We start from the raw sequence: 13,725 nt of genomic DNA, 5'->3' as shown, positions 1-13,725 counted from the left end.
GATGAAGCAGATGTTTTCTCTGGAGACAGGAGGCGAAAGACAGGAAATGTAACTGTTGGGGAAGCTACACAGGCAACTGGAGCAGCGACTGTTCAACTCCCTTCAGAGGCTGCGTATAAGGAGCACACAATGAAGTGCTCATTCTTAGACCTGCAATGGCTACTGTCGAGTCCATGATATTAGAAGGATTTTATGAATGACAAATTTTGTAAGGCTTACCGAAGTCTCGTTTTCAAAATCCTGTCTTTTAGGAAGACAACCCCAAATTAAACCAACATGAAGGCGATTCCCCTTGAAAAACAATTAAGCAATAACTCCTCCCAGCCAACAGCAAACCTAAAAATCACAAAGCTCTGCACACAAACACTGCTATACCCCTCCCTTAGTGATCTACGGTCAATGTGCAATGACAACACGGCGATGTGTTTTATGAGTTCAGTTGGTGTTATAGCCAAGCGGGAAAAGTATCAGAGAAGGAAGAGGCTTCCTCATCACCAAGCCCTGCCACATAGACGTTACCGTTAGATGGAACTGTGTGTCCTTTAAATACAATTTTACTCTGTCTGAACAACGGCTGAATGGTATGGAGGACAGCGATGTGCAGAAGGCAGCGCTAACTGTCATGTGGATATTAGCTAACGAGTAAAACAGAACTCCTTAACCACTAGTGTTGCACACAGCCATTTCCAAAAGGGGAAATTATACATAAGTTTCAACAGAAGTTTCTCTGGAAAAAAAAAAAAAAACTCATGGAGGGGGTTCCAGAAGAAAGAAGAGTTCTGCTGCGAAACCAGGCTCAAAGAGTTATCTCTGAACACAAAACGCCGAGCAGGCCATTGCTTCTCACGGCAACAGAAAGGAAGGTAACTCTGCTCCCTGAAGCAGATGAGCAGGACTACCTTGACCATTTCAGATCACTCAACTCTTCTTGTAGGTTACTGCTCCTTGGAGCCTGCCATTTCGAAGCCCCTCTTCTCACACCCACTTCCCTAAATACATATAACCTCAGGAAGAGAGGCAAAGCAAAAGAAAATGACTTGTAGAGGGAAACACCACGCCCTGGGAAAACTTTCTGCCTCACCAGATGAGTGCAAAAACACCAGACTTAAAAAATAAAAGAAATGTGTTGATTTCCCTCCTCCACAGCCAGCACCATGTGATAAGGGGAAAAGAAGCTTTTGATTTTGGATGCAACACTTCCCTTTTCATGATTTGTGGCACAGCTGACGAAAAGGACAGCAACATACTTATACCATTTCCATATATGACAAAAGCTTGATCACCTCCCCTGTATGTAAGGATTTTTTTCTTTTCAAAATGTATGCACTGCCTACTTATTTACCTACTTAGATCACTCATAAAAGGTCAACAGTCTTTAACATGTGAGGCCAGCAGCAAAGAAAAGGCTTTGAATACCAGATCTCTCTAGCCCACAGCTATTAAAATCCAGACCGGCATAAAAACAGCATATAAGAACAGACACTGTCTTTTAGGGAAAGAGTATTCAGAATAACATTTCATCTTTAAAACAAACAAAAAATAATAATCTGTGACTTAAGAGAGTGTACTGTCGTTAGTATTTATTCATATCCATACTCTAATTTCTAGCAATACATAACAGCCAGGCATTTCCAAAAGGTAATTAAATATCAAGAAGTATTTTTATACTTGTTTTAACCATTTTCTTACTTTCTCTTTGCTTGACAAAGCTGAAAACAGAAAAACATCAAATCATTATCACTCCATCTGGTTGTCTCCATTTTTCTGCTTCTCTACACCCTTTTAAAATTCAAAAGTACTGTAATGTCTCCAGTATTCATCATTATGTCACCTCTTCTTCTGCTATAGACTAAGGTAAGTAAAGTCAGTCAGCTGATTATCCATTCACCTGGCTGTATCACGTTCCCTGCCTTAAGTCCTAATCCTCTTATTACTTTTTTTCCAATTCATTACTCACTTCCTGTTACAGATGTAAAATACTGATGCTACCATTCAAAATAAACACTGCAACATTGGACTGTGGCACTCTCCATTCTCACAATAATTAGCTCGTGACAGTGCCATGAACATGGAAAAAACACCGTGAGAAGATACTAAAAAAAAAAACAAAACAAAAACCAACCTTCCTCTTTATTCACTTTTGCAGAACTTCTTTATGGGTTTCTCCTGAGCATTCAACATACACCTCCACAGACACTGGTGGGCATATGGTTTTCATAGAGAAAGTGCAAGTGCTAGTCTTGAAAATGACCATGGCGTAAGTTAACAACACTGCCAAATATAACAGTTCCTCCCTTCTCCCCAGGCCACCTCCCTCCCTCTTCACGCTGGCACGGGCACTCTGGGCAGATGCGGGGTGAGCAGAATGAGGGACAGACACAGGGTTATCATCACCCCCGGAGCAGGACGGCACCAGCACGACAGGGTTGAGAAGCAGCATCCCGATGCTGCGGGGATGCAGCCCTGCTTCCTCGCAGCCCTCTCATCCTATGCTATCATTGCAGGGCATTTCATTCCATCCTTTTCTAATATCTCTGATCATAAAATAGTCATTTAAAAACAAAATGCTTCCGCTTAATAACTTTTTCTTTAAATTCTTGGGCCTGGCTGAGTGCTTTTGCACATCAGAAGAGGCTAGGATCACATCACATTGACATTAATGGGATATTTCCCACTAAATATAGGGATATTTCCTAGATAAACATAGTGCGCTATGCCTGTCACTTGGTGAATCAAAATCCCATGCACTGTCATTTCTGAACAGACAAGGATCCCCACTGGCAAGAATTACAGGTAAAGCTCATGACAACACACATAAAGCTTGCACAGAAACAATTTTCAAAGACTGTATACAAGAATACAGATGGGATCATGCTAATAAAAGAGGTGCTGTAGGGAACAAGCACTTTTTTTTTTCAAAACATTTCCAATTTGAACTCTAATTGGATTAATTTAGCTTGAAGCTTTAAATAAAAATCTATTTAAATGAATGTTTTTTTGCTAAATAACGTAAACAATCACATAGCACCACTCAGCTTAAGAGAAGAAAAAAGAAAAAAAAAAGAGAGATATTTCAATGTCCCAACTGCTGCTTGATTTTCTTTAAAGGGTTTGTTTCAACATGTCATAGTCAAACAAGTCAAACCTGCACTATCACTCCCACCCTTTTTTAATATAAAAAACATTTAAGTACTGTTATATTTTATGAAGTACCTCCTTATTTGATTGACGAGAAGCACAATCTCTTGCAAAATAAATTCCATCTCAACACAATATATTCGGTGAAGGCCCTTCTCATTCCTCTTTAAGGTTTTTCTCTTCAAATTTCCCTGGCATCATCTATTTTGAGACCTTTTGGATCAAATCCCTATTTTCTGATATTATTTACACTAGTCAGGTGCTTCCAAAGCAATAAAAAGAAAGTTTGAGAAACTGCATGCCAAGTGACACAAAGTTAATTTGACTCATACAACCAGTAGAGAGCTATGCATCCACAATGAAATCCAGCATGCTAAAAACCTTTTCAAAAGTAAACTTTTTACTTAAGATAATTTTGAAGTATAGTATCATATTTTGTTTCAAAATTAAGTCAGTTTCCAAATTATCTCAACCAATATTTAACTTAAACATAACACCAAAGCTATTCAAGTAGATAGACCCTAACCTTTTTTCTTTTTGTATGTCCTTTTTACTTTCAAAAAAAATCCTGACTTAAATGCTACTTCATAGAAGCATTATAAAACTATACAAAATAAAAGAATATGATCTTCTACTGAACAGCCTGAATATTTACAAGGCACTTAAGTGCAACTTAGTAACTAGGGAATTTTAGGTGCACATTACAGGCGTCCATATGAATATCATTCAACATCATTGAGCCAAGACAAGCATATTCACCCACGAGTTTTATTCAGGAAGGGGGGAAATATTTTTGAATGTACATCCACAACGAACCCCACTTACTCACACTTCAGTGCATGTTATGTGCACAAGGTGCCAAGGAGCTGCACATTGATCTTGCCAGCATAGAGACCTGCTCAACCTAGTATGCATGTCAAAATTCTACATAAAGTATAGGTGCAAAGGAACATCAACGCAAGTAAAACAAAGCTAGAGCTAAAATTTCTATGTAGGCAACTGAATAAGCACAACAATGCTATGTCTAGTGAGCCATCTGAAACAGAAAAAACAATTTGAAACTAGTTAGTCAAGAAGAAAGTATGACCATAGGTCCACCGATCCTGGCTGTCTACGGCCCCTCCCATTGTCAGTTCTTGGGGAGGGAGGAGGGAGAAATGGCAATAGCTCACAATAATCTGCAATTGCTTCAATAAATAAAAAGCCAAAATACGTAAGGAATTATTCTCAGACCACACATCTTGAGTACCTGCTGAATTATGAATTTGCACAGAACAGCTAACATTAAGACATTTGCATTTGTCTAGAACCTCACAGAATTCATGCTGCCTTTTCAAGACCTGTACATTTTTGTCCTGAGGGGCCTGAAAATACTGTATCTTGAGTGGTGTACAGCTATTACACCAAAATGAAGTCTCAAGTTACTTAATTTCTTATTTCCTCTTGTGCACATTTTTGTGTAATGTGGGTATGCATCAATCCACATGGTTTCCCAATTTAGTTTTCTGTTGATGAACTTTGTGTAGTTTTTTAAACCTTCATCTGCAGTTTGTAATTAAGCAATGGGGAAATGCAGGTGAATTATAATATTTTATATGAGCACTGTACACGAAAAGTCCTTGTTTACAAGCTACAGTCAAATAAGTTACATTCTTCCATCATGAACTCCAATCACTAATTTCATCAAGCCTAGAACTGCACTGCACAAGTTTTCACTTCCAAAATGAATAGCTGTAAGTATTTAAAATTTTCTTCAAATTACTCATTGTCCTAGTTTACTAGCTTTTTACTGAATTTGCAGAGACAGGCAATACCCAGGACATACTACTGCCAATGATGCAAAGCAAAAATGAAAAAGGTCTTCAATCAAGCAAAGTTCAGCTTATAAAGGAAACAAAAGGATCTCAGATACTAAATACTAATAGCTTTTACATGTCACACAGATTGGATAATTATACGAAGAAAGGATTAAAAAACAAAAGTCAGAAATATACCTCCCTTTTGAGGCCAATATAGAATGCAACCATGTACCAAAAATCACTTTAAATGCCTGCCTGGTATCACCTTAAACATTTAAGTATCCTATCACTCACTAACTCCAAAAGTTCACTGAAGTCCACAGCTGCTGAAGGCACTCAATCAGAATTGAGTTTATAAGAACTAGGCAAAATATTTACAAGTGCTGGAGAAAAACAGAGGCATTTACATAATCTTTGGCGAGAGGATATAAAAATACGGCACTTCTAGTACACTGTCCAGCTGCTTACAGGAAAAAAACATCATGTTAGGAAGACAGGAAAGGCATCCTAATCAAGCAAATAAACTAATTTTCTTTTCTATTTTCCTTTTAAAAAGCCTCATCAAAGGTCTGAAAATAACAGTAAGTGATGACTTCAGAGTGCAACACAAAACATACTACTAGAAAAAAATAACACTATAAAAACATTCAAAGCAAATATTCACATTTAAAATGGTAACCAACCACTTAATCTTAGTATTGCCTTCATTCTTAGATGGTCGTTATGTTTTCCAAATCATTCTTATTAGTAATCTGGAGGAGTCATTATTTAAGCTGTTAACTTTAATACACACTAAAACCTTGTTCCATTAAAAGTTAAAAACAAAGTAAAAGACACCTACCTGTAATACCGAGATTGTAAATAGGTTGAACAAATAGTCTTTGATACATGGCTGGCAGACCCAAAATCTATTACTTTAACTCGGTAAGGCTGCCGAACAGGATCCACCAACATAATGTTCTCTGGTTTGAGGTCAGCATGGATTAAACCCAGACTTTTTAGTTTTTTCAGTGCAGTGGCCACCTGTTGCAGAATAGGCCGTATTACTTTCAGTTGCAGAGGGCTGAACTTGTTTTGTTTCAGGAAGTCATATAAATTCTGTTCCAACATCTCAAAAACCAGACAAGTATGGTTACGATGCTGAAAGCATTCGTAGGCTCTCACAAAGTTAAATTCATCAGCATTTTCAGTACTTAGTCTTGCTAATATGCTCACTTCTATTTGTCCTTGGCGTGCATACGAAGGATGATTCTTCAAGATTTTGATTGCCACAGTCTCATTTGTCCCCCTTTTCCAGCACTTCACTACTTGTCCAAAGGTCCCTCGTCCAAGGAAATCAAGAACCTCGTAAGTGTTTTTCACAGAGCACAATACCTCATGCTGTACTAACTGGTAATCTCCATCACCGCTTGTACCACTTTGTTTTGAAGTTGCAGCCGTTGTCACAACCGTCACTGGGTTTCCCACATTGGTTTGCAACATTGCAGGCAGGATGGACAGTTCATCAACAATCTGCATCGTGCTGTTTTGATTCTCCAGCTCTTCGCTTTTACGCTTCAGTCCACATCGCTGGGGTCCTTCCAGGGTATCTGATCGGCTTCCTTGCGTCCCAGTCCGAGGTGCCTCTAACTGAGCTTGCTGCGCCCGCGCTGCTAATGCTTTTGTAGCACCTGCAATATTTTTTAAAGCAACAGCATTTGACTGCAACAAAAAGTTCTGTCCTCGAGGTCTGTCAAATGGGTTTTTAGTCTGAAAGTACGTACTAACCCTGTGGGGAGAAATTCCAAAGTTTTTACCATTCACATAGATTTGTGGGTAGGTTCTTTCGTGGTACACGCAACTGCTTGGTTCTAGTTTGAGTTTCTTCACACTACAAAAGGCACTTGACTGGGTTTGATAAACATATGGTGGATATACCAAGACTTGTGAGGCCATACCTACGGAGGAAGAGAAAAAGAAAAAGCGAGTGAGAATCCTGCATTTACATTTCCAAGCTTTGCAGCAGCTTCCTCTTCAGAGAAAATCAGGACACAAATATATTTTCCAAATGAGCTAGCCTGAAGTTATTTTGTATTTAGTTCCTTATGGCCAATAGCAAGGTCATCATGCCTTACCACCAGTGCACGCTCTTCAGCACACAAGGACTGTGGCAGCAGCAGGTTACAGCAGGAAGTGTTTTTGCTGGTTGCACAGGGCAGGACTGAGATAGCCTGCAGCAGGCCACCACTAGTAATTTTTCAAGTGGGGGAAGTACCTTTGTGCTATTAAAAACTCAGCTTTCATTTTAAAAACCCCAGCATTTCTACATACAGAAGTACTGTACTGTTTTGTAATGTAAGTTCAATAACTAATTCAAATATTTATCAATGATGATGTAAAATAACTTAAAAGCTCTTAATTGTGAGCCGATACTACCTGTTACACAAGGTATCCGACCTACTTATCGTAAGCACCATCAGGCTTCTGAGACGGACAAATTACACGACTGTCACAATTTCACCATGAGGACAGTGAAAGCAATTGGGCTGTGTGATGGGGCCCAAAATACTTTAGGGGCAAGTGTATGTTCACGAAAACAATTGCAGCTTTATGGCGAAATTAAGATGTACAGTAATCTCATCCATTCATGAAAGGCAAGTGATTTCTCAAAGTTATATACCGTCCCATTGCAGAAGTCTGCACATCAGTGACACATTTGTAGGGGGCAGAGGCACCAGGTTTCCCCCCCTCCCACCTTCAATTCAGATTTGGAAATGAAATATTAGCCTCATAATTTCAGATATGCCAAATTAATGAGTTGGGCCATAGAAAACCTGCACTGTAAGGTAACCTGTTAAATTAACTGAGTATAATATTCTACAGACCTATAAAATATGTCCCTGATCAAGGTCATTTCTGAGAAGTGGGCTGATAATTGTAGGTAGAGAACTTACAAAGACAGGCTTCTCACAGAAAATTTATTTTCAAGTGAATGTAAAAGGAAGAAGAATATATTGTTATATATATTTTTTCTATATTCTGTATGTATTTTTCATATATTTTTCAACATTTTTTTCTGCCAACACAATTACTTCCTTGCTAAGAAAGAAGTGAAAGTTAAAATAAAATACTATGGTTAATTTTAACTTTTGAATTCCCAGTAAGGCTGAGATCAAAATTTCAACCTGAACGACTATACTTTCCTTGAGGTCATCACATTTTCAAAAGGCTAAGCCTGTACAGCTTCTAGGAATCGAGAATTTCCAGTTACCTCGGAAATCGGTAACGAAGAATTCTGCGCAAGAGGAGGCCGTTTGCCAGCCCGGGAAGCCCCCGAGCACAGCAGGCCCGTTCTGCATAGCCTGTGTGACGGCACAGGATTAGTCCCACTGCCTCCCCGAATCCACCCTGACTCAGAACACCAGCTCTGCAGAAAGCAGAGCCACAAGGCTGCCCAGGGTCATGCTCCACACCACACCTCCCTTTCCCAGACACAAAGCAAAGCATGCCAGCACAGCGTCAGAGGGAGAACAATGGCAGCGGTACCTGGCCCATATGTAGGACGAGGAACCTCAATTCCACCTTAAAATGCATACACCCCATCTCTCGGACACTGTACCTTCTGGCTGTGTAACAACTACAAGATTTCAGGGAAGTTATGGCTTATACCAGTCCGATCAGCTCTCGGAGACGAATTCAATACCAATAATACTTTAATTAAATCACTTTTTCATACCAAGTACACGAAGATTCTGGCAATAGGTATTTAAATTGCAGATGAGTCACATAAAACTTGAGCCAGACATTGCAATGACTCTGATCAAACGAAAACTACCCAAACGCACAGTATAATTATTCTGAAGCTGTGATTTTGGTTTATGGAAACTAGCATTTAAACATCTTAACAGCGATTAAAATAATCATACCATCACCTCATTTTAGCATCCTATAATGGTTTTTGCCCCAGCAGTAGAAGAAAACTTCTAAGCCCTTTCCTTTCCAAAGCTGTTTGCCCAGAGCCAGATGACGCAGAAACCTGGAGACTGGCGGCAGCCAGGCTCTCTCATCGCCAAACTTTATGAGACTGCCACTGTTCTCCTGCTCCACGCCAAGGATTTAAGACTAACTCTCAACCTCAAAACACAGGCAAAAATTCTCCAAGTTCTTGAATTCTCTCCTAAATAACATACCCTGTTACAAAGTGCCTGGTGCACCGCATAAGCATATTATTGACTATGGGACTTACCCTCTTTGCTACAATAATTATATTTTAAAAGGAATTATTTCACAGAATCACAGAATGATAGGGGTTGGAAGGGACCTCTGGAGATCATCTAGTCCAACCCCCCTGCCAGAGCAGGTTCACCTGGAGCAGATTGCACAGGAATGTGTCCAGGCGAGTTTTGAGTATCTCCAGAGAAGGAGACTCCACAACCTCTGTGGGCAGCTTGTTCCAGTGCTCTGCCACCCTCAAAGTAAAGAAGTTCCTCCTCATGTTTAGATGGAACTTCCTATGACCAAGTTTGTGCCCGTTACCTCTTGTCCTGTCACTGGGCACCGCTGAAAAAAAGACTGGCCCCATCCTCCTGGCACCCACCCCCTAAGTATTTATAAGCATTAATAAGATCCCCCCTCAGTCTTCTCTTCTCCAGACTAAAAAGACCCAAGTCCCTCAGCCTTTCCTCATGAGAAAGATCTTCCAGTCCCCTAATCATCCTGATTTATCCTGATCACATTACTTAGAGCACCAAAATCAACCCTCACCGACCACCCCGGAGCACGCATATGTCGAAGCCTACTTGGAGCTTCCAGTGCCACCTGCACAGCTCAGGCCAAGCCAAACGTTCCATCAGCAGCCTACCATTCTTCCAGTTCTTCTGGGACGACTCAAATATCAGATTTGCCACATTTACTCCAAAGACACTAAAGTCTCGAAATATTTTTTTTTTCTTAAACATCTTTTCAAGGTTCCTGTTAAAAAAACTCCACTTGCTTTTTCACCAGAATCCCCACTTACACCTTTTTCACACACATATGAGAGAAGTAAAACATTAAACGTCAAGAAAACTTTTACACTTCAAAAGCAATGAAACTGCCCCTCTTTTCAAGGTAACACTACTGGTTACCCCACAAAGTTTGCAGACAGGGGAGTTCAGATGCCCAGCGGCACCTCCGCAACTCAGAGTCTTATGTAGATAGCAAATCTAAATGCTGAGCAGCCCCAGGAGCACGGCTACACCGCTAAGCTCCCGGGCAAAACCAGGTCTGGCGCAAGCAGCCAAAGCTGCACTGCCTGACGGGAAGGAGCCTGGACACCCGACCCATGGGCGAGAGGCCTGCCAAGCTGCAGCAACCCCAGCGGGTCCATTCGCCTTGGATCTGCTGCAACCAAACAACGAACGTCTTGCCTGGTTTAACTTCTGGAGAAAGTATTTGCCCATGTAAACGTGTCGCTGAAGCTGACAGCATGAAATCAAGACAACCACTTTGAAAAAAACAGTGACAAACCTACACTGCAATTAAGGAGGTTTTCTGAAGACAGGACAACAACCCAGTGAGAGGGAGCACAGGGCAGGGAGACAGTCCTCTAGCATGGCCAGAGGACACTCAAATCCCTACCTGAGCCTGTTGGGACCACTGGCATTCAACAACATATAAGTTTTCTATAGCTCATGCTGTTCATACCAGTCCAGAAGGACTGGAAGCACACAGTCCCAGCTTTCTCTTTAACATTAATTTCAGTTGGATGAGAGAAACTAAGCTATCTTTATCATCTTTGGGGGTTTTTGTACTTCTTACAAGCTTAGCTCCACAACCCTGAACTCCGACCACAGTAACAGTTCTGTTCTCAGATAAGAAGTGTTTATTGAGTTATTATGAGAACATTTTGAGCAACTCCAAGAAAAAAAAATTAAGCACTAAATAAAGCAGATGACATACCCTGGAAGAACAACCTTTGATGCGATCATGGCAGACTGAACTAAAAAAGTCAAATTTTACTCCAGAAAAGTAAAAATGGTCTTAGAGTTCTTGCACGAGCATCTAATTTCTTAGCTTCCCCTAAATACTTCTCCCTTACCCCCATAATTTTCGTTTGGGATTTTGTTAGTCTTTTTTTAAACATATACTCCGAGATGCAATCTCATTTGGAAAAGCTACAGTATCTTCATATAACCAATGAATAAAACACTTTTACAGGTCTTCCCATGAAACAGGGACATTAAAAATCCTGCAGCATCCTACACCTGAGACTGCTTAAAGACCTCTGCCATGCACTTATATGCAGTGCCCAGAAGATGTTTCAGACAGAAGCACACTCTTCACTATCCATCAACATATATGCAACAAAATACATCAGAAGAGCATGTAACTCCCCAGTACAACTAGCTGCTGGAGGTCTTAGCTTTCAGAAGCCAAGTTTATTAATAGAACTGATTTCCCCACACACGCAGAGAGCAGAGCTGCACAACAAACCTCAAAGAGAAAGAGAAAATACCATGACACCCTCTACTATAACAGCGCTGCCATGTTGTGGGGGCTTTTTTGTTGGTTTGGAGGTTCTCTCATGGTTGGGGTGTTTTGGGGCGCGTTTGGGGAGGGATGTGTGTGGTTTTTGGCTTTGTTTTTTGGGGTTTTTGTTTGTTTGGGTTTTTTTTTTTTTTTACTATTTTGGGCAATTCAAGTTACGTGTAATCCTATGGATAGCTACATCGGAAAGAGTAAAGAGTTACTGTGTTGCAGGGTGGGTTTTTTTTAAGCAGGTCTTCTGGTTAAAGAAAATACAATGCACACTGTACCACAGAGTGGATCTTTCCCCCCCTTGTCACAAGTCATTTCACTGAACTTATACATCTTTCTGCACATTTCTTATCAAGACTACTCCTTCTTCCTCGCACAAACTGAAGCTTGTTAATGTAGATATAGTTTGACAAGTCCAGCAGCACAGTAAGAGAGGTATGTGTAAAGCAAAGCAGCTGGTGCTAAAGGAAAGGAAAAAGCCTCATTCTTTGTGCATTTCAGGGAGGTTACTTGAGCCTGAACATTCGCAAGCAGCTGACACACATCTTCCCATTAAATTTCATTTAAAACAAAATCCGAATGTGTTTTAAGCCCACTCCAGGATGCAAACCAAAGCAGAGAACACAAATCCATCAGAAGATGGACTGAAGAGCACAATCCCCAGGTGAAGTACCAGAGGCAGCCTCCGGCTACTTGCGTAGCTTCAGACTCAATTTTCAGTTTTAGTCTCAGAAAAGTCTGTCCGTTCCCCCTACACGCATTTTTAAAGTCTCTTCTCCTTCGCCAAGTGCAAGATGACCACCATAACTTCACTGCAGTGACCGCTCCCGGGCAGTGGCACAGACACGCTGAACTTGGCTTCGGAGTTCTCCAGCTTGCTTTGCTCTGATACCGAAGTTGCTCCACCCTGCCTCACGTGCCAGGTGCTGCTAGCAAATACTGCAGGGGCTGTGGAAAAGAAAGCTTGTCTCGAGACACTTACCAACTATTATTACCTCTACATAGAGTCCCTTCGAAGGAAATGAGTCTTCTTGGCTCTCAGTTTGAAGAAGAGAGCTGGGAAGTCTGCACTTGACTTACTAAACATTAAATTACACAAAATGTGTGAATTTTGATCAGCATTAAGACTGTGAATTCTGTGCTTCTGAAGAAAGTTCGAACAAAGTAATGTAGTAAACACATTTTAAATAATGAATTCAAATAAATGAATAAACACGTTTTCACAAAGTAATGACAATAAACAGGAGGCGCTTCACAGTTTGCCTCCCCCCCGAGCCAAGCTTCTCTCTACAGAAACTGAATAGAGAACCACGCAGATGTTGCTCAGTGAAATGGAGCACCTCTGGTACCGTCTTGCTAGTGTTCACCTAACTGTAACAATGCTTAGATTCTTAAAATTATGTCTCCAGCCTTCTCAAGCAGTCCAAGGTAGATTCATAAACATGACCAATTTGGCAGACTAACAACCTCGGGAAGCACAGGCTGTTCCAGGCCTGACCACCATTAATAATTAACTATAAATTGACATTTCCTCATGATAGTGTAAGGGGGGGGGGGGGGGGGGGGTGTAGCAGAGTAACTAGTTAGTAAGACCACTGCAGCGGAGCTGAAGAGAAATTGCCAAACTACACCCGTAACTCTTTTGCAAAATAAACAGCCCCTTTTAAATGCCCCAAGAAATGCAATCACTATGTTGCTGCTGTTGTAGTAAAATCCCCAGCAGGCAAAGCCTAGCCAGTGGCAGCCACCTAATACCGTAGTTACAATTTAACTCAAGAAAACTTGTTTTCCAACTTCTTTCAAGCCTCTATCAGTGAGAACTGGTTCCAACACACTTGCACACCTTCTCACAGCACAGCTGGACGTCAAGGGAGGCTTTCTAAAAGCTCAGTAACTTCCAGCAAATGCACAATTTGAGCAGTAGCACTTATTAAGTGTTTTATTTACATTATGCATCACTTTGAAAACTCCGTAAGGATACTAACTGTCATTTTCCCCAGGTTAAAAAAAATTGTTCTCTTTGTATTAGGTGCCATCCAACTTTTCAAGTTATTTAGCAAATACAAAGCTGAATGAGTTGCCTTCTCTTTCCCCCCAGAAGAAACCTTATTACTGGTAATAGCAGCACCTCTATGTTATTGTTTATTTTGGCTATGTGGCCGAACAAGCTGCACTGATGTGAGCGCTTTCATACCCGTGAACTGTTCACCCTGAGGAATTCCCTTACTCCAGCTGTATGATTCATAACAAAACACTGGCAATTGAGGTATCTTGCAATTTATAAAGGAAA

At 40.7% G+C, this 13,725-nt stretch overlaps 1 protein-coding gene across 1 annotated transcript in view; it reads right to left on the bottom strand.

Moving 5' to 3' along the window:
* Positions 1-13,725, bottom strand: part of HIPK3 (homeodomain interacting protein kinase 3) — a 78,871-nt gene that overhangs the window by 55,518 nt on the left and 9,628 nt on the right. The window contains exon 2 of the mRNA XM_059825715.1: positions 5,779-6,874. Coding sequence (XP_059681698.1) covers positions 5,779-6,872 — 1,094 coding nt within the window. The 5' untranslated portion in view covers positions 6,873-6,874. The remainder of the gene's footprint in view (positions 1-5,778; positions 6,875-13,725) is intronic.

The sequence above is a fragment of the Gavia stellata genome, chromosome 17 (assembly GCF_030936135.1).
Source record: "Gavia stellata isolate bGavSte3 chromosome 17, bGavSte3.hap2, whole genome shotgun sequence".
NCBI classification, from domain to species: Eukaryota; Metazoa; Chordata; class Aves; order Gaviiformes; family Gaviidae; genus Gavia; species Gavia stellata.
Note: the sequence above shows the minus strand (reverse complement) of the source record. Positions and strands in the feature narration are given on the sequence as shown.